The sequence below is a fragment of the Haplochromis burtoni genome, unplaced genomic scaffold (assembly GCF_018398535.1).
Source record: "Haplochromis burtoni strain Fernald_Lab_line unplaced genomic scaffold, NCSU_Asbu1 Contig_48, whole genome shotgun sequence".
In the NCBI taxonomy this organism is placed as follows: Eukaryota; Metazoa; Chordata; class Actinopteri; order Cichliformes; family Cichlidae; genus Haplochromis; species Haplochromis burtoni.
Window position 1 is genome coordinate 277,235 of NW_024582409.1, and position 27,726 is coordinate 304,960.

A 27,726-nucleotide genomic window follows, 5' to 3' on the forward strand; every position below is an offset into this window, starting at 1 on the left:
ATTTTTCACATTTAAAAAAGAAATTGCGGTTTTAAAAGACATTTTAAAACATTTTTACAGAATCAAATTAATTAAAACTATTTTGTTTTTAGTGTACCACTGAGCTGCCCAGTAAGAGCTTGTTAATGAGAAAGAAATAACTGTAATATCCATCACCACGCACAATGTAGGCGTTCGTGCTCGTGTCCAGCAGGGGGAGCTGTTGCCATCAGTATCAAAAGCTGGATGCTGTCCAGTTCAGCTGGCTGAAAGTTGTGCAACCAGTGAAACCACACTGGATCGGGGAAATCAAGCGACGTCACGTGAGATTTCCCGGAACTATCCTTTCTTTCGCAAAGTTTGTCTTGTGCCCGGTGCTACCTGCGTGGAGGAACAGCCGCTCCGGAGCGCCAGCCTTCACACTGAATGTCGGTATGTGTGTTTCGATAATGTTCACCAGTTATCCAATTAGTCTCAATGAGCAGTTTCGACATAGGCTCACTGTCCAGCAGATTAAATATAATGCGAGTCTTGTTTGATATTAAACACACATTCGTGCAGATGTGTTGATGCGGGCTGTTGAGTGTGACGTGGTGCATTAATATAAGACTGTTAAAAACATGTAATAATAACAAAGTAATACCGCTTTAAGTTTACTCCTAATGTTGCTCATACTGTATCTAGTTGTTGTTGAATGTTTTGAGCAGTGAGTTAACCCTCACTCAGGTACTGCATCTCATACACAGCATAGTAACTGAGTAGGGGTTAGATTGGTTAAGATTGTAACATCTGCATATAACCACACTTTTAGCTGTGAAGATGTGACACAAAAGCTGACCTTGCTGTCTCAGTGATTAATTCATCATTTAGTTGAGATTACAGTGACTACCTGTGGTTTGACATATGGCTGTCAGGCCTTATTGTTGCGGCGCTTGCAGTCGTGTTTGCTATTAAGTGAGAAACTGCCAGCGATGACTGCAGGAGTACTCCCGTATCCCTGTAACCCTGGCTTCTTGAGTGGTCAGACAATACTTGGGGGGCTGGTCCACTGAGCAAATTGCTGCCAGGCTAAGTATAGCATGAATACAAGTAAATCAGCAGAGAGCAATGGCTCCCCTCTGTGACAATGGTGGCATTTCCCGTTGTGATGGATAGTAATCCCAATGAGGACCCAGGTAACAGCCTTTTAAAAGCCGTAATTGCTCAGCTGTAAATGGGAAACCTATGAACAATAGCAATGCTATAATTTCCTGTAATGATGGAATTATTTCTTTACAAGATGCTTTTATGTCGCTACAGACAAACAAAAGGATATGATAATAAATCTGTGTGGTGTCCGGTTTGGAAGCATTATACCACTAACCCTGGCTTACACACACATCATCATGTTTGGCCTCAACACAAGCAAGAAGAGCTCATCTTTTCTGTTAAATAGAGAAAGAGAATATGTGGATCACTCAAGGTGTTTTTGTCTTGAAAGAAAAGAAGCTTTTATTGTCAAAATTGTATGATCTCCCAGCTTGTTGTCCTACTTGAACCAAACCTGCTGGAGTAATCTGCGACTTTAGCTGCATGATCCCAGCATACCAGACATGCCTTTGTCCTTATACAAGCAGAGTCTGGACCCTGAGTCCATTGCTTACTGGTACTGATGTGGAGGACTGTATGTGTAAAAGTGGAAGAGACAGGGGATGGTAGTTTAAAATGAGCGATATCACCCTGCTATGCTCAATCAACCAATGGCAAAGCAGCCTCAAACCTGCAGCCACACTCACAAATGGTGTTTGACAGTGAAGCTTCTCTTTGATGGATTAAGTTTGTTTTACCGCAAAGGATTTTGTTGTGAACCCAACTTCCTTCCTTTCCCGTAATCCCCCTCGCTCTTTTAGGAGCTGACTTGGAACTGAGTGCCATTATGAGATGATGTCTCCCAGCTCGTCTTTCGTGCAAGTCAATTTCGATGACATCCACTTCTTCGAAAACTGTGGTGGCGGCAGCTTTGGAAGTGTGTACCGGGCCAAGTGGATTTCCCAGGACAAAGAGGTGGCGGTGAAAAAACTGCTCAAGATTGAAAATGAGGTAAGAATCTTAATTACCTGGATCTTTTTTTTTTCATATATATTTTTAATTGTCAGCATAGTAATCATTTTAATTGCTATCCCATTTAGCGAGATCTGGTGACTTCTGTACCCATCACTCATGGTCATTATACTCCCCCTCTCTAAGCAGTGTGCTGTGAAAGAAACATTATAGCCAAATGAAAGAATGTATTTGGTCCAATTACAGCAAAGGCTGCTCCTGAAGTGTCTTTGAAAGCACAGGCCTATTGTCTTAAAGACAAAACAGAATTATCTTTGAAATCTTTTCAGGGAAATTGTATTATGTGTGTCGGCCTGTGATCGGATGTTCAGAAAATTGTTCATTGTTTCTTTTATGAAATTGTAAAAGATCACAGATATCCATTCAACTTCACTCAAGTGTTGGGGAGAAGATTGTTCAATGGGAATAATAATGTAATCCTTGCACATTGAACCAGATGTTCCTTTAATTATAGTGTTTGGTTGCGATTAAATGAGATCGTTTTATCAGGTTCATTCAAAAAAAAAAAAAATGGTTAGACATTAACCTTTCTGTGCCACGATTATGCATTGACACGTCTTTGTATACGCTCCAGAAGACTCCATAGGACCATTGGCGTCCAGTCAGAGTTTGAGAGCCATGCCACTGAGTTCTGTAAAAGTCTGAAAAAGTCAAAGTCTGCTTTGACCTTTCCTGTTGGGGCATCAGGATAACCAGCAAGTTCTCACTTCTGCTTTTTATTAAATTCTTGTTTTTATGAATTCACAAATGGTGACTCCTTCAATCATCCACTTTAAGTTAACTGGGTTCTAAATGGATTGCAGTAAATCTTATACAAGCACTCATTTCTAGGTTAGGGTGGTGGAGCTTTTATAATCAATTTGAGGAAGTATTTTATGCAGTTATCAGGTCATAATTTTAACTTTTATACTTTGGGATACTTTGTGGTTTGGTGTTAATAACAGTCATGTGAAAAAAAAAGTTCTCACAGGACTCTGTGCGGTCCTTTGAATAACCAAGCATTAATTCCATAGGAATTAAGAGGTTAAACAGCAGCCAAACGCACGTAACAAAATGATCATCAGCAAGTTAGAAGTTTTGACAGTTTGCTTGTTCGGGGCATTCAGGGATATGCCGCATTCTTTCCAGGACCAGATGTCCCAGTGAAATTACCCCAAAGTCAGATTACGCAGTGCTCTGACAAAAAGCAAAAAACCCAAGAGCTTTTATTTCAGACTTTACAGACCACAGTTAGCATGTTAAATCTCAAAGTTCGTGAAAGCACAATTCAAAAAAGTCTGAACAAATATGGCTTTTTGGAAGGATCATGAGGAGAAAGCTTCTTTTGTCTAAAAAGAACATGGTAGCGCAGCTTAGGCTTGTACGATTCTATCTGAACAAACCACAAGACTTCTGGGACTATTTTTGACAGAGAAGATGTTTGGTAATGTTACATGTGTACAGTGAAATAGAGTATATCAGCATGAACACCTCATACCAACTGTCATGCATGGTAGTGGGAGGGGTGATTTTTTAGGTTTGATTTGCAGCTACAGGAAATGAGCACCTTGAAGTCACTGAGTTGATCTTGAACTTCTCTGAATACCGAAGTATTCTAGAGTCAAACGTCAATAAAGTTGGGCCATGCAACAGGACAACAGCAAAGGAAAGAATCAAGGTGTTGCAATGTCCAAGTCAAAGTCCAAACCTCAACAGCAGATTTGTCAAGAAGTGTGGTGATACGAAAGACTGATGAAGTCATACAGAAAGTGATTATTTTAAGCTATTGCTGTGAAAGTTGGTTCTGCAAGGTATGTCATCATGAGGTGTAGTAATCAAATATGTAGCTTGTTCGTTAAAGAATGTAGTTATCTGTAGCATAGTAAATATGCTATAAGGAAAGTATACTCAGTGCATGCACGGTATGTGCAATTCTGCTATGTACGTGCTGAATAGAGTGTGAATGTTGTCATTTCCTGAGACTTAAATGAACCTTTGGTAAAGGTGATTTAAAGATAAAATATTACTTCACACACACTGAAATCATGTGTGAACTAAATTATTGATCCAGACTTCATTTATTTAAACTCTAATGCAAATAAGGCTTCTATTTTCTCTTCTATTCTCATGAAAATTCCTTGTGTGTGTTCACTGGTCAGGCTGAAATCCTCAGCGTCCTCAGCCACCGCAACATCATCCAGTTTTACGGCGCGATTGTCGAGGCTCCCAACTATGGAATTGTCACCGGTAAGTTTATAAATAATGATGCATATTTACAGCAAAGAAACCTCAGTGAAAAACAGCATACAACAGAGCCACCAGATAACATCATGATAGAAAAGGCAGCAGCCAAATCTGTTCGCACCAGTTGCTCAATGGAGCAGAAGTTTCTATGGAAGTGGGAGTGAATGCCAGAGGCCTCAGGATGTGCACACATTCATACAGTAGTTGTGTGAGCCTGTTTTCAGTTTTTGTCTAGGTCAAAGACCGAAAAGAATAAAGCCTCAAATGCTCGTGTAGCTGTGAACTGTTGTAAACAAGGGGCCCATCATGCTCGCATCTATCAGGGAATCCTGCAGAAAAGTCGTTTAAATCGAGCCCCAGCTCAAAAATGTGCCTAACATATTGTTCGACCTTCACTGCAGAATGGTGTATATGGAGTTTGACTGTTAAATGTGCCTAATGGTGTCGCTCAGTATAGGTAGAAAGGATGCTATTTTTAGGCTCGTAATGTAGTTACTCATTTGATATAAAAGATTAAACTTCGCTTTGCTTCTAGTGGTGAACTGACACCTAGAGTTTCGGTTTCATTGTGCTACTATGAAAAAAAATGCCCATGAGATTCAGGAACTGCTGCATGTTTGGAAATCCTGGTTCTTCCCTTCATCCATTATCTTTCTAATATGTTGTCCTTGCTTTGACAGCTCACTATCTGTTTACGAAACTGTAAAAAAACAAAACAATGAATGAATGAGTGAAACACCCTGACTCACAACAAACATAAGGCATCAAATATAAGATCTTTGTTCTTCTGAAGAGGAAAAATGCTAAAGCAGTAGTTTACATGAGTCTCCACTAAATACTTCAAATCGCTTTGAAAGTAAAGCCACGGGATGCAATGCACTTTTTTTCTCTCTCTATAAAACATGGCTCTATTTAATAAGTGTGTAGCATTACAAACAAGTGAGAGAGACATGCTAACAGATTGTGGTTTTCTGTATTTACCTTTATGCTAATGTTTTACAAGGGTGTTGCATTTCCTCTGCAGCTTGTAATATCTAATAATGAAAACATGTCAGAGAGATTCTGACTATCTTTAGCCATGGCTGAAGACCAGGCCAACTAACATTATGATATAAAAGGAAAGTTAGGAGAAACAAAATAATACAACAATAAAAAATATTTTACAAAAAGTAATAAAACAAAAAAAAAATTGCACTTTTAAAGTTTGTTGACATATGAGAGAACAAGAGGTAGTTAAATGAACAAAAGATAACAATAAAACAGTAAAATTCTTGATCAACTTCAACTGAAAGATAGATCCATCATTGTCAGCACCGGAAACAATTGTTCTTTAAAAGCTACATTTTATTGTGGAGTACCTCAGGGTTCCATCGTGGGTCCCATCTTGTTCTCTCTGTACATGTTTCCCCAGTGTCAAATGAGCCATAAAAATATCTCAGAGAGATTTCTCATGCACTCATTTCTACTACTACCTTAGTTCTGCTGGACACTGAGGACTTTCTCAAAGCAATCAGAAAGGAAAGCAACTTTTTAAAAACAGTTTAGATTATTTCATGCAAATCGAATTTCTTTCGCCCATGCAAAACCTTCCTGTCATCAACGGCTGCTAGCCACGTTCCACTGTCCCTTATTTACAAGGGATTGCCACAGCGGGTAGTTTTGCATGTTTGATGTGGCAAAACTTTTGACCTGGATTTCCTTCCTGATGAAAATCCAGGATCGAACCGGGATCTTTTGTGTGTTAGGTGAAGGTGTAATCTACTACACTATGGAGTCAGTAAAATGTTATTACTTAAATTATTTTGTGTAGCGCAGTTATGTAAAACCAAGTCCATACTTTCAGTGTAATTATTTATCTGTAGACGTTATCTAAGTGTTCTAAGTGTCTCTCATATAGAAGTGTAGAAAGACCTTTGATATTCTTAAAGAGGTGCTCTTTCATACAAGAATATTTGGCTGCATCAGAAAGAAAACTAAGATTATTATGAAAAGGCTAATCAGGCCTAACCACATTTTGTAAAATGTTATTCATTTGCCATTTTCTATGTAATAGTGTTAAAAAAGAAAAAGCACAAAAGAATCAGAAATCAAATCAAAGTTTAGTGGAAAAACGATCAGTGCACTCTACTCCTTTGCAGGATCGGTTGTACTACAGAGCTCCGAAAGGGAAGGTTTTGTTGTCAAGGAGTAGGTTGTGGTCTCTATTTAATAAGGCAGAATCTAATTAGCAGCAGATAGAGGGAAAAAAACGTTTGCCGTGCTCACATTCATCATCTCTGTTATGACTGTGTTGACACACAGCATCAGTTCCCTCTTTCTCGCAGCCACTATCTACAACCTATCTGAGATACCTGATTGTCTCTGTTGACCTGCAGGAGTTTAACAATAACTGCCGTCACTCAGCGGCTTCATAAACCTGATGAATTATAGGAGAGTATTGTTTCAGGGTTAAAGTACATTTGCCAGTTACAGTCATTTTAAGGCGTTTTTTTTTTCCCCTTCCACTGATTAAGACTCTGCCGTGACACTACGCTAAACTGAAAGTGCATTTTACATTGAAGCTGGCACAGATTATCTAAGGAATGTGGATGGGTGCAAAGTGCAGAAGGAGACATGTATTCGCAGTTGAACTAGCTGCATGATGTCTCCCACATGAGTTTGCTTGTCCATTTTCATTCAGTTTTTCCTGTATCAAAGTCAAAAAGCAAACAAAAAAGGGTCAACAGGAAACTCTGGCTCATAATAATAATAAAAGTCCTCGGTGTATTTTATGGTTGTTAATTATGTTCCTATCTCGGTGCTTGTGCGTGTTTACAGTATTGTGTTGGGATATGATGGGGTTATTGCGCACAAATGGAGGGTCCCTGCTGTTTAGCTGGTGCTTGTTTATCTCTGTTGAAGGACTTTACTTCACAAGATTGCCTCTGTCTACACATAGTAAAGCTTAAAGTTTGTGTTCCTGTTTCAATCTTTGTTTCATCATAGTTGTCTTTTAGTGTCGTCAGCGGTCTTATGAAGGAGATTTTGCAAAAGTCCACATAATTTGCAAGTTTCATACATTTCTAATGGCCCATTAGAAATGCACGAATCCTTTGACAACAGAGCACGAGCAACTTTGTGTTGTAGACGTTTAACAGCCATGTCCGGAGGGGACAAGAGAGCTCGTTACGACTGGTGCTCACCCACAGCGTCAAGCCGTAGCAATCTAGCGAGACACTATGAGTGGTGTGGCCGAATATCCAATTTGTGTTTGCATAACCTTTTCACATACTGCACTCATATGCATGCTGTAAAACTCGTTTTGCCACTGTAACATCATTCATTTTTATTCATAAAGCAGCAGTATAAAGTTTTCGTGTTTCCTCAGAATATGCAAGCGGCGGCTCACTCTATGATTACCTGTCCAGTGATGTCAGTGAGGAGATGGACATGGGGCAGATCATGACATGGGCTGCAGAGATCGCCAAAGGTAAACTTCAGATGTATCTTACTAGTAAATAACAGCTGAAATGTTGTGAGATTGATTTATGAGCTTAAAATTCTTACTTAAGGACGGTAGTAAATGATTTTATTTTATTTCATTTTATTATTTGACAGTTATTAAAAAAACAGAGTTAGCTCCATAGAATTTCTGGCCAATTCTTAGAAATGCAGCTTATAGAATAAAATGAGGTATATTAAAAAATAAAGAGACACACAATTTAACACCAAAAGTAATAAAATAAATACTGATATTAGAAGTTTTTTCTTAGCTTGTTATATGTTAACCAGCCATACAGTAAATAGATCTACTGCATTAGCAGCAGTCTTGCAGTTCAGTTTTGTAGTGATCTGCTTGAGCTGTGTAGTCATCCTTCATGGAAATATAAAGAAAATGAGTCAACAAGGCTGCAGGTTGCAGCTCCATGCCTCATTGCTCATTGCTGATATACAACAGGCATGCTTTAAATGACAATGTCATTTAAAGCATGCATTATCTTCTCATCAGAGCAACTACAAACCCAATTTCCCCAAAATTTGTGGTGCTGTGTTAAATGTAAATAAAAACAGAATGCAGTGGTTTGCAAATCTCATAAACACATATTTTATTCAGGATGGAACAAAGAAAACACCGGATGTTTAAACAGAAAATGTGCCATTTTAAGGAAAGTATTAGCTCATTTTGTATTTGATGTCAGAAACACGTCACAGAACAGTTGGGACAGAGCCATGTTTACTACTCTGCACTATCCTCGCTTTCTTTAACAACACTCTGTAAACATCTGGGGACTGAGGAGACCAGCTGCTGGATTTTTCCAAGAGGAGCGTTGTCCTGTTTTTGACTGATATTAGGTTCTAGCTGCTCGACAGTCCTGGCTCTCATCGTGTCGTATTTTTTAATTTCATGATGTTGCAGATATTTTAGTTGGGGAAAGGTGTGGACTTCAGCAAACGGGCTTTTCTCTATGAAGCCACACTGTTGTAATAGCTGCAGTATGCCTTTTAGTGTTGTCTTATTAATATATACAAGACGTCATTGGGTGAGAGCATATGTTGCTCTAAAACCTGTATATACCTTTCAGCGTTGATGGTTCTTGTCCAGATGTGGAAGCTGTCAATTTCATAGATGGCGGTGCACAACCACACCATCAGAGATGTAGGTTTTTAGACGAGGTACTGACATTCCTCCTCATCTTTAGTCATCTTCAGTTTTGTTTTTGAAAAATGAATTCATTTTTTTTATTTCAAATTTGGATTTATCTGACCACAGAACAGTTTTCTGCTTTGCCTCAGTCCATTCTAAATGCCCTTTGACCTAAAAAAAGACGTCAGTTTTAATGTTAATGTAGTTCTGGCTGAGGTCATGAAAATCGAAATATGGTTTCATGAGATTTGCATATCTTTGCGTTCCCCTTTTTATTTATGTTTTACACAGTGTCCCAATGCTCGTGTTATTAGGATTGTAGTTTCCAAATGAGTTTTTATTAATGTTCCTCTGAAAATTTGTCTTTATTTCTGCTTCAGGAATGCACTATTTACACTCAGAAGCTCCTGTTAAGGTGATCCACAGAGACCTGAAGTCCAGGAATGGTAACTGACCACGACATGAGTTTACCAAATTTAATTTCTTAAATATTTTAAGTAAACATCTGCATTTACTGACTTTTTTTTCTCTTTCAGTTGTTTTATCTGCAGAGAAAGTTCTCAAAGTAAGCCTTTTTATATAACCTATGGACTGAAACCTAATCTCAGATGATCATAAAATAATTGGAAATAATCCGAATTCTGTAATCATAAAATCTGGTCCTTCCCAGCCACCTTGAAACACCTCCAGGCACTTTTTAGGACAGAAACATTATTCAAGCAAACTTTGATGAGGTGGGAACAAAAAGTGTTTACAATGTTGAATTTGTCTTAAATTTAAGTTTTAACAGCTTTTCCTGACTGAGAAATTGTACCTTGTTGCTGTGGCTCTGTTGCATAGATTTGAATTCAGGGTTCTTGGAGTGCCATGTCTCACTTCTACAAACTCAACCTGCTCTTTGATGTGATGGCCCTGTTAGCTAAGGATTCACATTCTATTCAGTGTTAAAAGAAATATAAGCACGAAATCCTCATTTGATATTTTCAGCAGTATACGGACACAAGAGGGCAGTGACTAACTTGGCATGTTCAAGTAATCAGGGACAGTGTTGCGGTGTTTCTCGCCATAGGTGGATGAGATTGAGAGAAAGGAGATCCTCTTTGCTGATCTGCTGCTGACCGGTGACCAGTTCTTCTCTGATAAGATAGATAGACACAAAACCAAAGTTGATAGTAATTGTGTTGGTACAGTATGTGATTGCTTTAAGAGTCCTGCAAAGTACATCCACTTGTAAATCTGCCAAAACCTTAAGATTATATATGTCAGTGCTTTGAGGCTTTTTCTGTATCATAGAGACATTTAATTTGCCTGTGGCGTCACAGTGACTGAAACATACGATGACTCCAGGAATAATTATATGATTACAGTGCTGTAGATTTGTTGCATCAGCAGCAGGTGAATCTAAATCTACATGCTGCTATGATTGCTATATTTTAAGTGTGACACAAGGTTTATGAATGACAGGTTACTCTGGATACCCAAATAAACATTAATATTATTATTATTTCTACAGATCTGTGATTTTGGGGCATCTAAGTTTGTCACCCACACAACGCACATGTCCTTAGTGGGTACGTTTCCCTGGATGGCTCCGGAGGTGATCCAGAGCCTGCCTGTATCTGAGACCTGTGACACCTTCTCCTACGGAGTAGTAAGTGGCAAAAAAGAACCTGAGTTGAAACACACACACAGAAAAATGGTAGAAAATGCTGATTTCAGCTAATTTAATTACATGTACATTTTCCCCTGTAGTGTTGTTGCATAAGTACGGTGTAAAATGCTGAATGTAATGGAACCTGGTGAAATTAAATATGCTTGAGTGTTACATCACTTTATACAGAGCACATTTTCCTTAATGACTAATTGTTTGAATAAATAACCCGTCCTTGCTTTATATCTATTGAGGGTGAAGATTTTTTTTTTTATTGCATTTTCATAAATCTGATGTTTACTTTTCATCCTCAGGGCAACATAAAGATCTTTAGGGGTGTCATAAAACCATCGTGTATGAATTAGATCATTTGGACACAAAATATACCATCTGTTTCCTGTTGTGTTTTATGATATAAATATAGTTATGCACGCTTTAAACATCTAAACAATTTCATAATAATATACTTCTTCTATCTCAGTGCCAAAAATGTTTGGCATCTTAGCCCTTTGATTTTTATTTTTTATGTTTCAGTTTAAAAAAAAAATGAAATAGTTTTGTCTGGTTTTCTTTAGTCTGAGTTTTGCCGTTTTAAATGTAAGCCCCGTGAAGCTGGAGCTGGTGCCATTTTTCTGTATAGTTACCATTTATTCGCCTCTATTCTAAGGTTAATAGAAAAGTCTTAGTGTTCGTGTCCTTTTGCCCTCCCTTAACACATAAGATCCTAAGAGTTAACAGTTAAAGTTTATCACTTGCAGTCTCTGACGGTTTGAACAGACCTGCTTTCTCCTCCTGTCCTGCTCACCTAGCACCTAGCCTCTCCCATACAGAGCAGCGTAGTCATTCAGAGGACAATTTACTTACTTCTACACTAAAATCAGCTTCCTGGGTTTAACAAGAAAAGAGCGGTTGGGTAATAGCAACAGATTTATCCGCAAGTATTTTGTTAGAGATCCTAGAGGTTTGGAGTGTCGTTATTAATCCTGAGCTGACTCGTTCCTTTTGATGTGTCACGAAAGACGTCAGACCGAACGTAACGCTAACATTGCACGCACACAATTTGTGTTGCAGTAATGTTGTTACGTCTTTTTAATGTGACCTTCTTGTATTTGTTGAATGCTGCCTGTGTGTTTGTAGCTTGTCCCAACCTGTTATGTGGCCACTTCTTCTCACTGTGACGAGTTTAGATCATAAGCCTGTTTTTGTCCAGGAACCGGTAACTCCAAATGGTATCATAATGAAAGATGCAATAAGCTTCTTATAAGAACCACAGACCAAACAGATAAATTTACTGAACATGAGCGAATTTTGGCAAACTAAACTTGTTAGGAGCTACCATGAGGGACCTGTTTTTGAAAAGTGAAACAAATGAGGAAGCGTTGATTCCAGAAAGTTTATTCACTTCATCCAGATGTTTCTTCAGTGGAAGAAACATTTCATCACTCATCCAAGTGACTTCTTCCATTTCTTTCAGCTGACTGCAGATTTCCCCGACCTTATAGCAAGTACAGTTTCATAAGGATCTGTTTGTACGGTTGGGGGAATTTGCCGTCAGCTGAGACGCATGAAGTCACTTGGATAATGTTTTGTCACATCAACAGTGTTGCATCCAGGTAAAATGGATCAACTTTCTGGCATTGAGAAAGTACTTTAAACCTGCATTCTTGCTTGTGGTTGCAAAAAGAAATTTCATAGAAGACTTTGGTCAAATAACTACTTCTTCCTTACTTTTATGACCTATGGCGGGGAAAAAGACACTTTCTCAAAGAGTTTATGGTCTCATTCACCAGTTAAAGAATTTACTAAATTCTGGTCCCCATTTGAGTCAAAAAGGATTATGACGAAGGTTGTGCTTCATACTGGGCCTGCTTTTGGTACCTATTTCAAATCCATCTCTCACTCAGCACGTGCATTTTTAAAACACTGAAATGGAGTCAGCCTAACAGAGAAGTTGGGATATCTCTAATGAGTGATGTCACAGTGGCTATATCCATTTGTTTTGTGAACTACTGGCCAGTGGGCAGTGTGGAGACCTACGCTTGTGAATGCAAGAACGAGGCGATGTAGGATCTTCAAATTGATACCATAGTAGTATCTACTAAAAATCTTGAACGAGTTACAATCTCCGTGACCTTGACCTCAAGGTCAGAGGTTAAGTTTTCTGAAAATCAAGGCCACGTAGGATTTTCAAATTTATACCATAGGTGTGTCTACCAGGAAGCTGAGGGGTATTTTCCTCGTATATTTATGTACTGTATGATTATATTTTATAAAGAGTAAATGTAAAGAAAATAACAAATAGCAGCACTCTTTCAAAGAGATGAATAATTAGACACTATATCAAAACTGATGACAGCTTTAGGCAGAATCAGTGCTTAAAGGATGCCATTGTGGACGCGTATAACAGAGGTCCTTCACAACAGGAGTCTTTGAAGTCTTAGACTTTGAAGAAAGTTTCTTTTTGCTTCTTTTTTTCCAAATCTGTAAAGTTGAGCAAGAATCTATTGGCTCATAGAGCAGGTCAAGGCCATTTCATTGGAGCTTTGTACCGCCTGCTAGATTTCTGTTATTTCTCATTCAGTCTCGTGGTAATAATATAATCAAAACCATTGAAAAGGTGTTCATTATTGTACTTCAAAGATCACAGAAGTGAATAATTCACCAGGAAGTGCAGCTAAAAGCCTGAGGTCAAGAAGTTGGAGCCAATTTATGTTATTTTTTTTTATTTTTTATCTTTTTTTTTAGAGGAAACATATGATTGGCAAGCTTTTTATTTCAGTCTAAAAATAAGATTTTATCAAATAGAACGAACGCAGTCGACCAAATAGCACTAAAATCTCTCAAGAGGAAAAAAACAAAAAACAAAATCAGGCAACCAGTCCCATTGATGCTTTTCATTTGAACATTTCTTCTCTCTAAGTGGAAAAAAAACAGCATTTGCGACCTTTGCAGGATTACAGCCTCTTAGAAACTTAGTGTCGAGAGTAATTTGGAAGTCGTTTCACTATGGAATCGCTTATCGGTTGCCCCAAAGTTGTTTTGAAAGTTGCTTTCACTATTATAAAAGATTGAGTCACTCTGGTAAAATGCAAACGCATTAATTAAAATGATTTTTCCTTGGATCTATGTAGGATTTTACAATCTGCCGTTGGTAAAATTACCTCAGCAGCCGTGAGTTTCTCGCTCAGACGCCTGCACGTTCATCTGATTTCTGTAGTCAAATACATACGTGTAATTAGACACAGCTGTCAAGAAGCATACATTTAGGAATGTGGTATACATATACAGTCTTACTCTTTGATGTTTGAAAGCGGCGCTCCTCCACCTTTTCATTATGTGGTTTTTAAGATGTTGACACAGGTGATTATTTCTGACACTAGTGAAGCCCAGTTGAAAAGAAGCTGACTTATGAAGGGAGTACTTCAGCGGCCCAACAGCATTTAAATCATGCGTGATTCTTTTTCGATGTTTTTAATGTTTCGTGTGGTCTTCAAGGGAAATGCATAAATGTTTTTAGTGTTTTATTTGTATGCTATGAATACACATGCTATATAAACAGAGGGTATTGATATATTTATGATATTTCTGTGTAATTCAACCATGTGGTGATGGGTAACAGCAGCAGATCCATGCTTATCACGGCCCATGTGTACATTCACACATGTAGTGTGCTGTTTGTGTAATTTTACAACACTGTTACCTGACTCTCTACCTTCTGTGACAGGTGCTTTGGGAAATGCTCACCCGTGAGATACCATTCAAAGGCCTGGAAGGCTTACAAGTGGCCTGGCTTGTGGTTGAGAAGAATGAGGTATTTTACTGCATGATTACATGAATGCAATTCTGAATGGAGAAGTGAAACTGGCATATAAAAATATCTAAATAAATAAATGAAAAAGTAAATAAATGACTTACCGAATAAATCAATAATCCACTAATTACACCAGAATAATATTAGAGGTTTAATTAATTTATAACGTTATACTTGTTTTAATTTCCTCTTGTGTTTAATTACCTTTGCATCAATAACCCTTTTCCAAATTATAAAAAACAAAAAGTTCAACTTTGATGTATGCCAAACTGAAACGCACTTTTATTCAGAGTATTAACAACAACAACTAGTAATAATCAACACGTAAATAATCATTACTGGGCTTAATTTTTGGCTAGGTTAGCTAAGCGCCTCCTGGTTTCGGGGACCCCCGTTTGCGACAGTTGGCTGCATCCTTTTAGATGCGTTTTCCCTCCTTTGGTGGGTGTCTGAAGCATTAGGTCAGCGGCGTCTTGTACCCTACAGTATTCAGGCAGTGCACACACTGAATCAGCTGCAATTGGTGGAACATTTTGGCAGTATAACAGGGTGTTTTGCCATATTTTGTCAGGACTGAATGCAGGCCTGGCAACTGCTGTGGGGAGCAAGGCATGATGGAGATTAGGCAGTAGGTGGAAAGTTGACGAAAATGATACAGCGTGAATGAGTCTTGGCCTCATTCACATAATGATGCCAGGTGTACTCAATAAAAGTGTATTTATGTGTATCTTTATTTTTTGATTATGGCAGTTGTGATCCTTCATATAGAGCAATAATTAAATGCTTGACAAACAGGAGACCCTTTAGGACAAAGGCAATCTAACAGACACAAGAATGGTATTGAGCTTCTTATCTAAGTTAGCATATTAAGGTTCCTTTAAAGCTGTTCTTTCCTCTGCCTGTGTGTGTGGGGTTTAGAGGCTAACCATCCCCAGTGGCTGTCCTTCCAGCTTTGCTGAGCTCATGAAAAAGTGTTGGGCAACAGAACCAAAAGTAAGTTGTACAAGCATGCAAATATGAAGCAGATATATGAATTATATACACTGCTAATGGTTTTATGTTCATTTAGGAGCGACCAATGTTCAAGCAGATCCTCTCTACTTTAGAGTCCATGTCTAATGACAGCCAGCTTCCTCAACAGTGCAACTCTTTCCTTCACAACAAGGCTGAATGGAGGTAATGTGATCAGCTATTCTTCAAACCCAGTAAATGTATTTATAACTGTCTTTTTTTTCGCCGGTATACTGCCTCAGTGTAGGGAGATGTGCGACTGTTTTCAAAGAATGCTGTGGAAATGTAGCTGACGGGGGCCGTGAAACACAAAAAAGGACTTGAGATCATGCATATAGATCTTTAATAATCACACTGATAGCTACATAAAGACATAAAAACCCCCCAAAGAATCATCCATCTGGATATACTTCCTCTCTTTACCCATAAGACCCTAAAAATAATCACCATCTTTTTCAAGTAGAAGTGTTTAATTGGCCTGTATGAGCAGCTGGAGGTTTGGTGGTGTTCGGCACAGCCTGAGTCTCAGCTGTTACTTTATTCTCTGTCTGCCTCTCCCCGGGCCTTGTCTGCGCTTGGAGTTTTTTTTCCTCAGAAGTTGTGTTGGTGTTATTGTGTCCAGGCAGCCATCTGCAGGTGGAGCAGGTTGAAGTAAATCTCTGCTTGAAAACAGAAAGCGACAATGTGTTTTGGCCCAAGAAGTTAGATCCGGCTCAAAGTGAAAGATGGCACCTCCAGTCGTAAAAAAGCGACGTTGAGAAACCTGTTGTACCTGTTTCTAGCTTCCCAGGTATCTGTGTTACCAAGAAAAGCCCAGATAGTTCTATTTTTATAGATGCTATTTTTGGCTCTTTCCTTCATAATATTTAACTTAAATTGAAAGCTTTTGAGTTTCATTTTAAGGTTCATATTCTTTCCTGTTTTAGCTGTATTGTTACATTTGTCACATTTACATAATGGACTTGAAGTGCTTGTGTAAATTAAAAATGAACGCATTCTCCCTTCCAAGTACAATAACTTAAAAATACAATAACGTGACTGCTGGATAATACCAGTATGTAACTGTATGCAGCTGCGATGTGGGGCTGGAAGCTGACACGTGGTCGATTCCTTCATTGCTAGGATTCATACGCTGATTATTTCAGTTTTAAGTATTTTTTTCTATAAAAGGTTTTTATCTGTTTATAATGCTCACTGAGCAGGAAGGGTCAGGGCAATGCCAAACGTAGAGGCCTGTCAGTACAGCGGGAGGCCGTAGAGCTCACTATTTGTGAAGGAAGTGGGTGGAGGACTGGGAGGAGTAAGTCATGGCCTTCCTGCCTGGGCTGCATTTGTTTATGAAAAGAGTGTGGGAGTTTTAGCGGGCCTGAAGTTCAGCATGGCTTTCTGCGATACATTGCGCAGCCCCACCTGCTGGGCAAAACAAATCCCAACATGCTTTGTCCTGCACTTGGTATTTAAAGTGTCGGCGTAACTCGTAATCACCTCCTGAGTGCAGGGCTTTATTTTGGATTCATTTTAATGTTGTGTCACTGGATGCTGTCCTAAAACTCTCTGTCTTATTTTGTGGTTATATTCTTTATTTTTCTCACTCTACAAATCCCCTCAAAGACCAAAAGCAACAGTGGAATGATTCTTCTCACGAATTTCACTAAAGTCAGACTGATATATTGAGATTGCCAGTGGATTTCTCTTTTGTTCCCTAATCGTCTTTCTGAAATGTGATTTGTCAATAGAACTCGGAAACCAGAAAACTTCCCATACATAACAATATTATCCTTTGTTTGTGGTTGCTGTCAGTTATACACATATTTAAGAAAAGAAAAGAAAACCTGGATTATTATTGAGCCACTTCGTTTATTCCTTCAAACACATACCTTGTCCTGCTGTCATGAATAGTCTAACTGAATGTAGTCCCAGATCCATTGGATGTTCTATCACTGCTTTACAGAGGTTCGTTAAAAACTACAGGGCAGCTGTTTTTGGAAATTATGTAAGGAGTGAGCTCAGACTGAGTGGTGCAGACTGTAGGGAAGCCAGAAAATAAAGAGACATGGTTTAAAAAAAGAAAAATGTTGGTTTTGGTTTTTATAAGAAAAATCCAGCCATCCTTAAATGTTAACAGTTTTCTCCTGCTGTATGATGAAGGTGTGAGATTGAAGCTACACTTGAGAGACTTAAGAAGCTGGAGAGAGACCTGAGCACTAAAGAGCAAGAGCTGAAGGAGCGTGAGCGGCGACTAAAGATGTGGGAGCGCAAACTCATCGAACAGTCCAACAGTCCGGTGAGTTCCTCATTATCCCCTCTTCACTTTGGTCCACCTTCACCTTCAGGACAGCCGCATCACTTTGTGAAGTGGTCTCGGCGGCAGCACGTCGACTCTGCGCTGTTGTTCACGTTCGCGTTTTCATGTAGAGGCTTATTTTCTGAGCTACCTTCTGAAGTCCCCTCAACCTTATTCTGAAATGAGAAGGAAAGTAGAAAAGTATGAAACAGAGTTGTGAACATTTGCATCGTGACAATAAAAAATTACTATTAGATTGTAAGCATCCAGCCTCTGACATGACAGTCACAGCTTTAATTCTATTCCTTTTTCTGCCTTTTTTGCATCTAACATCCAATGCAAAACGATTTAGGGCTCAACTAATGATCATTTTTATTACTGACCAAAATCTTATCAGCCCACAGCTCCTCCACCAGCAACTGAGTAGCCAGAATTGGCACACATATCTGGGGCGATCGTGGCTCAAGAGTTGGGAGTTCGCCTTGTAATCGGAAGGTTGCCGGTTCGAGCCTCGGCTTGGATAGTCTTGGTCGTTGTGTCTTTGGTCAAGACATTTCACCCATTGCCTACTGGTGGTGGTCAGAGGACCTGGTGGCGCCAGTGTCCGGCAGCCTCGCCTCTGTCAGTGTGCCCCAGGGTGGCTATGGCTACAATGTAGCTGCCATCACCAGTGGGTGGATGACTGGATGTGTAAAGCCATACAAGTACAGGCCATTTACCATCTTAGGCCCCTGAAGTTTCTTATCTATATTAGAACATCATAATGTTGTACTAGAGGGACAAGATGACCCATTTGTAGCATTTATACAGCCTTATATAATTAAATAATTTCATGATGATAACATTTCATTTATGTCCAAAAGCCTTGAATTTTTGGTATATTGTGATATCATCATGTTGCTTAGTAATCGCCTACCAACGTTAAAATGATCCAGCTTGTCTGGGGTTCCCAGAACAACTGAGAGATATAAGCTTTCCAGCTTGTCCTGGGTCTTCCCCCTGGCATCCTCTTGTTGGGACATGCCCAGAACATATCACCCAGGAGGTGCCAAGGAGGCATCCTTGTCAGATACCCGAACCAGATCATCTGGCTCCTTTTGATGTGGAGGAGTAGTGGCTCTACTCTGAGCCCCTCCTGGATGGCCGAGCTCTTCACCCTAAATTAAAGGGGGAGGCCGGTATCTGCAAACATGTTCGTGTAGTCACTACCCAGCGCTCGTGACCTTAGGTGAGGGTAGGGGAGTAGCTCGACCGGTAAATATTACACTTTTATGCTCAGCTCTCTCTTCACCATGACAGACCGGTACAGCATCCGCTTCACTGCAGTCGGAGCACCACTGCTTCACACTCGGCTGCAAACTGCTTCAGTGCAAACTGAAGCCCACCACTTAATGAAGCCAACAGAACCACATCATCTGCAAAAAGCAGAGACGAGATTCTGAGTCTGCCCAAGTGGAAGCCTTTCACCACTTGGCTACGCCTAGAAATTATGAAAATTATGAACATAATCGGTAACAAAGGGCAGTCCTTTAGGGAATCCAACACCCACCGGGAACGAGTCCGACTTATTGCTGGTTATGCGGACCAAGCTCTAGCAACGGTTGTATAAGGATCAAATGGCCCGTAGCAACGGGACACGGTCAAATGCCTTCTCCAAGTCCACAAAACAAATGTAGACTGGTTGGGCAAACTCCAATGCACCCTCAAGTATCCTCAAGAGCATAAAGACCTGGTCCAGTGTTTTTTGTGAATGATACCTAGTCATTTGTCTTAACCTATATATGGCCATGCATCAGAATCATGCACATGTTAGATACCTGGAAGCTGTCTCTCCCACATAGACAACTCACAATTTCTTTAACAAGTCAGTTGAGCCTTTGAATAAACTGCATTAAACGTGCTTCTTTTCTATGTGCTCTGTCGTTCTGCTGTCCTGTTAACTTCACTTTAACATTTGGCTTCTTAAATAATTTTATTAAGGGTTCATGCTACGTCCAAATGGGCAGAATCAACTTTTGGGGGTTTTAGGGTTCACATTGTTGATTTTTCTCATTTACCTTTTTCTTTGTTATTTACTTCTATGTCTCTTCTTTTCTATCCTGTTTTCTTGTCTTTTCCCATGGTGTCCCTGCTTTTGATATCGTCCTGCCTCTCAGCTGTTCTTACCTCTAAAGATAAGTACTAATCCGTGCTTTCAGTCTGTGATTGAGGAGTCTAATAATTCACAGATGTCTTCTCATATCACAACCTCTGGTAATGAGTATGTGAGTCTGCAGTCTGTGATAGAAGACTTGAGGCTTTGTTGGCTGGCCTGTCCTGCACTCTAACATGCAGGTCAACACGTGAGTCGAGCAACTCCTCCAGGTCTGTGAGCTGTGTCAACATGACAGTGGAAATGGGACACTTCCTGTGGCCTGATGACACTGAATGAGCCCTTCAAGTGTTTGGTATTGTTCCACCTGCATCCATCACATAGTGTGATCTCACTGAATACAGTGGGGGAAATAATTATTTGATACCCAGTTGGATTTGCATATTTTCTCACTTACAAAGAAATGAACAGTCTCTAATTTGTGTGGTAGCTTCATTTTAATGGAAAGAAAAAAAAACATATTACACAAAGATTATAAATTGATCTGCTAATTGAGTGAAATATTATTGATCTCCTACAACCCAGAATTCTGGCACCTATAGATTGGGTGTGTGCCCATTTGACATGCTGACAACAATCAATCAATCAATTAATGAATTACAGCTACTCCTGATCTCAACTTGTTATGTATATAAACACACCTGTTTATATACATAAACACACCACACTATAAAGCATACCTGTCCACCACCATGGCCAAGACCAAAGAGCTTTCAAAGAGACAAGATTGCAGACCTGCAGAAGTCTGGAAATGCCTATAAGACCATATGCAAGAAGCAAGAAGTGGCGAGAAGGGGACAATTATTGGTGCAAAGAAATATAAAATGACCATCACTTGCCCTCAGTCTGGAGCTCCATGCGAGGTCTTTCCTCCTGGAGGATGATCATGAGAAAGCTGGTGGATCAGCCCAAAACTAAACAGGAGGAGCTTGTTAATGATATGAAGGCAGTTGTGACAGCCACCAAGAACACTATTGGGAGCACACTACGCTGTGATGGATTGGAATCTTGCAGTACTTGCAAGGTGCCACTGCTCAAGTAGTCACATAGACAAGCCAATCTTAAGTTTGATCAGCAGAAATGTTGAGTTCCCAAGCAACAGCCATAAAACCTAAGGGTTTTGAGAGCTTCTGTAAAATCCCTCCCCGGATGTGTGGAAACCTGGTGACCAACTGCAAGAAATGTTACGGGTTTTTCCACCAGGGTACCAAGTCATGTTATGCTTGGGAGATGCTAATAATCAAATACTTATTTTAGACAATGATATGCAAATCAGTTTATAACTTTTATGTAATTTATTGATTTTTGGTTTGAAATTCAGTTTCTCTCCATTAAACTAAAACTACCATATAAACTAAAAACTGTTCATTTCTTTGTAAGTGAGCAAACTTACAAATTCAGCAGGGGATCAAATAATTACATCCCCCACTGTATATTACTGGTGTTGTGAAAGCACTAATATGAACAGCTTGTTAAGTTGCGTTATTAATTATTCGACAATTATTTCATTAATCATTACTTTGTCACACCATAAAAGAGCATTTATTCTGCTTTATAAGCTGCTTTCATGATGTATTTCCACCACATACGGCGCGGGAACTTGGTCACAATTATAGAACATATTTGAAGCCCTCCACCTGTGGATATTATGGATGTAATTTGCCGTATGCCTAATGTTCTGGATGTATAGTGCCATGCTGTGAAGAAAGAGCCATGTGATCCAGTTGCCTAGAGAAGGCCAGGCTTTTATGATGAAGTGACATTTTGCTGACATTAAGATTGGCCAATTTGTTCTGGTTGTGGTGGAGTGCAGTTGTTGAGACACAGTCTCTTACCAGGATAAGAAAGTACATGTTTTTTCCTCTGAGTGACCCAGGTTCAAAACAGTAGGAGAGGGACTTTGCTGTGTGGCTGTCAGCTTCATTCTCTCATTTTACTTTTGAAAACAGGTTTCTTCCTAAGGCCTCCAAAAAAACATGAATTTTCAGCCAAAGAATTTACATTTTAGAGCTTAACAAAGTAACATCTTTCTATAGACGCCACGCTGTATTTATCCACACAGGATCACGTCTCAAGAGCTGCTCTTTACAGTACAGAAAATCATATTAGCATTAGTGTTCACTTAGGTATTATGCCTCTTGTGGGGGAAGGACATGCTTCCTTGAGCATAGCCCATTAAATTGTCCCCTTCGCTTGTTATAATCAGTCAGTCTCATGAGGATGTAATCCTCTGTATTCCTCTGTTGTTGCTTGTTAGCTTCTTGCCATGAGCTAATAATCCTGTACAAATATTGCCTATCCTCTTGTGCCATCAACTCGTAGACATATTACACTAGACATAACAATCAGCATTTTGTGTTTTTCCATGTGAAAACTTCTTATTTCCTTTATTTTCCATTATAATAGTGAAACTTCTTCATCTGATTTATTTTCCTGTTAACAGATGATTTTCTTTTGACTTTCTCCTAATCTGCCTTGGCTCGATTTCATTACTTTCCACATCTGAACAATTAGTGACTAATAAAACAAACGTTTTGCCATTAAAATGATATTAGTTACATTTCTATAGCTAGTATTAATAAACGTAATGATAACAGAGGATGGCTTTTAGTGTTTTCATTTAAAAAAAAAAGTAAAATATGCATTTCCTGTGGCCATTTTTCAATCTTTTGTTGAGACATTAACTACATGCTTCTTTATAGGTATATCCATGGCCTGACTACCCATCATCCACTTAGTCCACATGGGGGCACAATTGTGTGAATTAAACCCAACTCAAAGTCCTTTTCTCCTGCATGTTCCACATATCAATCTTAAAACACAAAGACTGTATCCCCCATTTCAAATTTTTAGATTTAACCACACTTGCCAATGACGTGCCACACGAGCATGGCTGCTCATTTGTGAGATACAATGTGGCTTTTGAAGAGTGATGTTAAGTCACTCCAGTGGGATTCTGGCATTGGCTTAGTGTTTCCGAATCTGTTTACTTCTGAACTGCATTACAGGAGGAGGCGGAAAAGCTCTGTAGGGCTGAGTGGCTTTATGAGGCAGCAGCCTCAGCGACTGTCGACTGAGCCCGGCATTTAGTTCATAATCCGAGCTGTTACAGGATGTCGTGGGAAGAAGACAGTGAATGGGGGATTACTCATTCATTTAGACGTATTTTCTCCAATTTCCCATTGCATTATTTCTGTCATTACACACCAGTCTCATAATCACAATGATGAAATCTTTATTTTGGCTGGCAAGTTTCTGCCTGATTGCATTTAATGAGCAATAAATGATTTTTTTTTTCATTCAAATAGATCACATTAGATCAGTCAGATGGGCATTTCTGTTGGATATAGTCCATTACGGCTACATCCAGTCTTCTTAATCACAAAGCACAATAACTGAAAAAGTAATGGTTTCAAAGATGTGGACAAAAATATGGATATTTTCCATTTTAATAATATTTACTAGTCTTGTGAGTTTTACTTTGGAGTTCTGGCCTTTTTTAGATGGACACATGATGCCTATATCCAACCACATTCTGTTGCTTTGGATTAAATTTGTCTTGTCTTCTCAGTTGCTCCCCACGTTGGACATATATACCTGGACAGAGGAGCATGTGGTTGGTATCAGTGTGTTTTTACTTGCAGCCATTTAAATTGTGATACAGTCATGATTGCTATTAAAACGATTAAATCGTGATTTTCTTCCTTTAGTATTTCTGGATGCAGCAAATATTTGGCGCAGGTTTGTTCATTTACTTTCTAAACAGTTCAGATCGTCTTAAATGTTTTCTGTTTCGCATTCTTCATTCTTTCCGCGCTCGTTTCAATGTTTGGTTGTGTCTTTGCCAGGAGACAGCGCATGTGACATGCAGCTTTATGCGGATCTGTTTAAAGAAAACCACATCACCGGACGGAGGCTGCTGCTGCTCACAGAAACTGACATGCGGGACATGGGGGTCAAGTCCAAAGGTCACGTCATGCACCTTAAGGCAAGACACGGTTAACCATTAACCAAAAACATTTACGGGGTATTGGCAGAGCTCTCTGATATTTGGCTCTGCGGTGAATTCAAAGGGAATTTTTTTCTTTTTCCAGTGTGAGATCGAAAAGCTAACTAATGATTACCTCGGGTTCGTCCACTTCCCGCCACTGCTGAAGGTATCTTCATCCGTTGGACGTGTTACATTTTTATTGTCACGCACCTTTTGGGGCTTATGTTTATGTGCTTTTGTTTTCTTCTCCAAGGATGAACTAGAAAAAGAGGTGGAGCAGAGTAAAACTGTAAATCTGGAGCTGGTGTTTGGGTACCACTGGAAACCAGCAACAGGAAAGTCTGTAAGTCTGTCAGAAAACACATTCAAACACTGACTCCAACATATTTTGCAGCTGTGAGCAAGCGATGAAACCCCAAAAAATAAGAATATCACAAAGAAATGTTTTCTGCTTTGAGCATTTTTGGCATAATTGATACTTTCTAAGGAGATATAGAGACATGCGATTGAATCGGCCCACTACAACTGAAGCTGTTTGTTCTGAGGATTCGTGATGGCGGCTGTTATGCTGACCATTCAAGGCATCACTAGACATGTATTAAACCAGACAAATAAACATTTCAGGCTCAGCCATGTACCACATCCACCTCGACTTGCTCACAGCCCTTTGTTAGGGTCTCAAACTGTGGAGAAAGGGTGGCTCTTCACTTGCTGTTTGAATTTAATCAAAAATAGCCCATTTAGCCAGAAGTCATTTTCTTTTAAAAGGCAAACGTTATTTAATCTTTCAGCTGTTCATTGTCCCATCATAAATAGTCCTCTTTCAGTGTGTTCGGCAGGGCTGAAACGAGCCTGCTAATTGCCTCCCATTTCTTCTGACATGTGGTGGTTTAGTGGGTAGAAAACACAGCAGGGAGAAGGAAACAGGAGGCTGAGAAAATGAGAGCTAATTATTTTCCCCTGCCTGGTGTCAGGTTCCGTGTCAGCCTTGTTTTTACAAACTGGAAGGTTTTTTGCACTAAATAAAACAAACCCGCACTGCATTTTTTTCTTCGCCCCTCTTTGCTGGCGATGTCATGGAAGCAGCTGCACTTCTCAAAGACAAAATGAGGGCCTGCGATTGTGCGGCCACCATCTGACAGCCACTGAGGGTCCCCTACTAATGAGGATATCACCGTGCAGCCAAGTGAAAGGTGCTGAATTATGTATGAGTTGTCATTAGACGCACTCGGGTCCTAGGCATCATTACCAGACATTGTTTCTGCTGGAGTGATTAGACTAGCATAGACCTGGGAGCCCCGGTGCGACCGTCCAGGCCCGACACCAGGCCAGCGTTGGGCCACTGGTGTGTTTCTGAGCCAGAGGCTTGCTCAAGCTTCCCCCCTTTGAGTCATTTCCAGCCCCCGGGGACGATGAAGGAGAGGGCGAAGGCTCCTCAGACGAGTGTGTTAGTGCCACTCCTCTGATGTCTTTCTCTGTGATCACTACACAATGGATTGGCCTGTGCCATGAACCCTGTGTGGTTAAGCAGTGACCTGTAGCTTCCTGGCAGCTTTTAGGGATTGGCGAAATCATTACGTGCGTCGTCAGCATTCAGTATGCAGAAGAAGAGGGCTGGGGACCGCTTCGATTTGTGCCTCCCCAGTTTGATGTGTGTCTCTCTGCAGTAGTCCATGAGGAGAAAAAAAAAGGTTTTATCAACTAAAATCAGACAGTTTCCTGCTCCAAAAAATTAATCCTGGATTCTGAAAAGGCCTAAATGTTTGGAATTTAGAATAGCGGCATGAAAATATTTGCTGCTGATTTTTGTTTCTGTTTCTCTGTTAGAGTAATTTAATGAAATGTGCCGAATTTGAGGTATATTTATGTAGAGAACCATAAAGATCAGTCTTTTAACTTAGGTTTGCATTGCTGTAGACATTACATGCAAACTTCATTTTACATGTATACTCTGTCTTTTCTCCCCTTTGGTCTGCTAGCAGTTTATTTTAAAAGTTTTATTTCATACTTATCTGTCTTCACCCACAATGTGAGGCTTTCTGGCCACTGTCATTCAACTACCTGTAGGTTGTGCTGTTGGTTTATATACAAGATTTACCAAGTTCTCCACAAAGATGAGTGAAATTAAAAACTTTTACATCTATTGTCGCTGAGACCTACATTATCTGACCGGCAATTATTTTATTTCAAGGACTGCAAATGGAAAATGTACATGGAACTCGACGGCGATGAAGTCGCTATAACCTACATCAAAGATGTCATCTTTAACGCCAACAGACAAGACGTTGAAATCCTGCGGATGACTAAGGTGCCGTCAGAAACGCGTTTCTGTAACACACCTAATTGCTTTAAATGTTTTGATCGGTGCATTTTAACCTGACGTATTGTGGTGGTTGCAATTGTCTATTTTTTGTTTTTTTCAAACAAAATAATGTTTTTCAATGCAGCCACCTTTTGTGATGGACAAATGGGTCACTGGGCTACAGGAGAACCAGAGAGTGGACTATACCGTCAATTATGAGGTGGGTCATTTTAGCAGCTGCAGTTTGAAAATGCATCACACAGGCAGTCACGCACAATCATGTTTAACAACATACATTAAATATCACTACTTTCACTTCAGAATGATGTCAAGTCTCCCAAGTCCACCAGACACAGCTGCTCGATGACATGGAGCGTCAATGGTGGACGAGACGAGATCAAGACTGTGGAGCTCGTCATTGAAACAGCCCCAGCTAGCACAGACTGGAACCTCAAGGACAGATCAAACCGCGGTAAATATTTATTATTTATTCATATCGTTTTTTTAGCGGAAAAAAAAAAATTCTTCATATAGGAGGTGTATATGAGGTACGTGTTTTCTGTTTTAGATATTGATCCAAAGTGGATGTACAATGTAAGACTGAAGCAGATGATAGCCCAGAAATCCCAGCCGACGACTGCTGCTCACACTGCCTTCACGAGCTCTGATGCTCGCACTCTGCCTCAGTTCCTGTCTGCACATGAAAGACATGTGTCTTCTTATGCTGCAGCTGTGCGCCGCTCTCCAAACCGCGTCAACTCTTCTCACTGGGCCGACTCACGCAGCTCCTCGCCAACTGCCAGCCTGTCGGCCAAACTCTCAACGCTCTATCTGGGGTCAAAGGGCAGCAGTCCCTCCAGCACTACGTCAGAGAGCACCTCAGACAGAGAGCGCCCGCTCAGTGCAGGGGCAGTGCATAACTATCGCAGAAATAGCAACACGGGCAATACATTTACTGTGGGTGGGGTGCAGGGTTGGGGTCATACAGAGAGTAGTGGTAGAGGTGGACATGCTCATAATAAAGGTGGCAAAACCCCCCGACATCCATGGAGACCGCCGTCCAACAGTTACAGTGCCAGACCACAGAGCCGCACACCATCGATACCGGGTTTATTGTCTGTGACACAAAATGCCAGTGAGGAAAAGGAGGGGGGCAAAAGCAGTGACGGAGGGTGGATCAAAGTGGAGCGTCATAAGAGATTACCACGGCAGGACAATAAACAAGTCAGAGGTCGACCGAGGAGGGGGGGTAGGGGAGGGCGCGGTGGTGGTGGAAGAACTTAATGTAGGCCACACAAGAACTGAACATGTTACACACTGAAAAGGTTTTACACATGGATTATGTCTGCTCACATGACATAATTAGTAACTGGGATTTGTATTTTAAAAAATGAGCTTATTTGTTCACGTATTTTTAAAAACGACAGTGTAGTCTGTGATTTTTGCAGATGACATTCAAAACTGTGGTTCGCATTGAAAATATGATGCTATTTATCAATCCTAAAAATAAAGATTTAAATTTAAACTACATTCCTGCCTCACCAATTTTATTGTGTGTGTGTGTTTTTTAACATATAATAATTCAGAAGTGCAAAGTT

At 39.9% G+C, this 27,726-nt stretch overlaps 1 protein-coding gene across 2 annotated transcripts; it reads left to right on the forward strand.

The window, feature by feature from the left end:
- Window positions 1-261: 261 nt before the first annotated feature.
- On the forward strand, window positions 262-27,679 carry zak (sterile alpha motif and leucine zipper containing kinase AZK). Of its 2 annotated transcripts, XM_005921491.2 has the most exons (20): window positions 262-411; window positions 1,869-2,058; window positions 4,218-4,305; window positions 7,670-7,771; window positions 9,307-9,372; window positions 9,463-9,491; window positions 10,440-10,577; window positions 14,302-14,388; window positions 15,307-15,381; window positions 15,458-15,564; window positions 17,548-17,683; window positions 23,407-23,451; window positions 23,546-23,576; window positions 23,684-23,823; window positions 23,930-23,992; window positions 24,080-24,169; window positions 26,018-26,134; window positions 26,274-26,348; window positions 26,450-26,600; window positions 26,697-27,678. In XM_005921491.2, the coding sequence occupies exons 2-20, from the start codon at window positions 1,900-1,902 to the stop codon at window positions 27,410-27,412; spliced, it is 2,415 nt and encodes an 804-aa protein (XP_005921553.1). In that variant the 5' UTR covers window positions 262-411; window positions 1,869-1,899; the 3' UTR covers window positions 27,413-27,678. The 2 variants fall into 2 exon arrangements, with proteins under 2 accessions (XP_005921553.1, XP_042076325.1); XM_042220391.1 differs by lacking the exon at window positions 262-411 and having other exon boundaries at window positions 1,876-2,058; window positions 26,697-27,679.
- Window positions 27,680-27,726: the final 47 nt, after the last annotated feature.

What these genes read in the sequence shown, in the direction of transcription:
- zak (XM_005921491.2), top strand. Translation starts at nt 1,900, where the DNA reads ATGATGTCTCCCAGCTCGTCTTTCGTGCAAGTCAATTTCGATGACATC. An exon ending in GTCACGTCATGCACCTTAAG is followed by an intron (nt 23,824 to 23,929) that starts GCAAGACACGGT and finishes TTCTTTTTCCAG; the next exon opens with TGTGAGATCGAAAAGCTAAC. An exon ending in AACCAGCAACAGGAAAGTCT is followed by an intron (nt 24,170 to 26,017) that starts GTAAGTCTGTCA and finishes TTTTATTTCAAG; the next exon opens with GACTGCAAATGGAAAATGTA.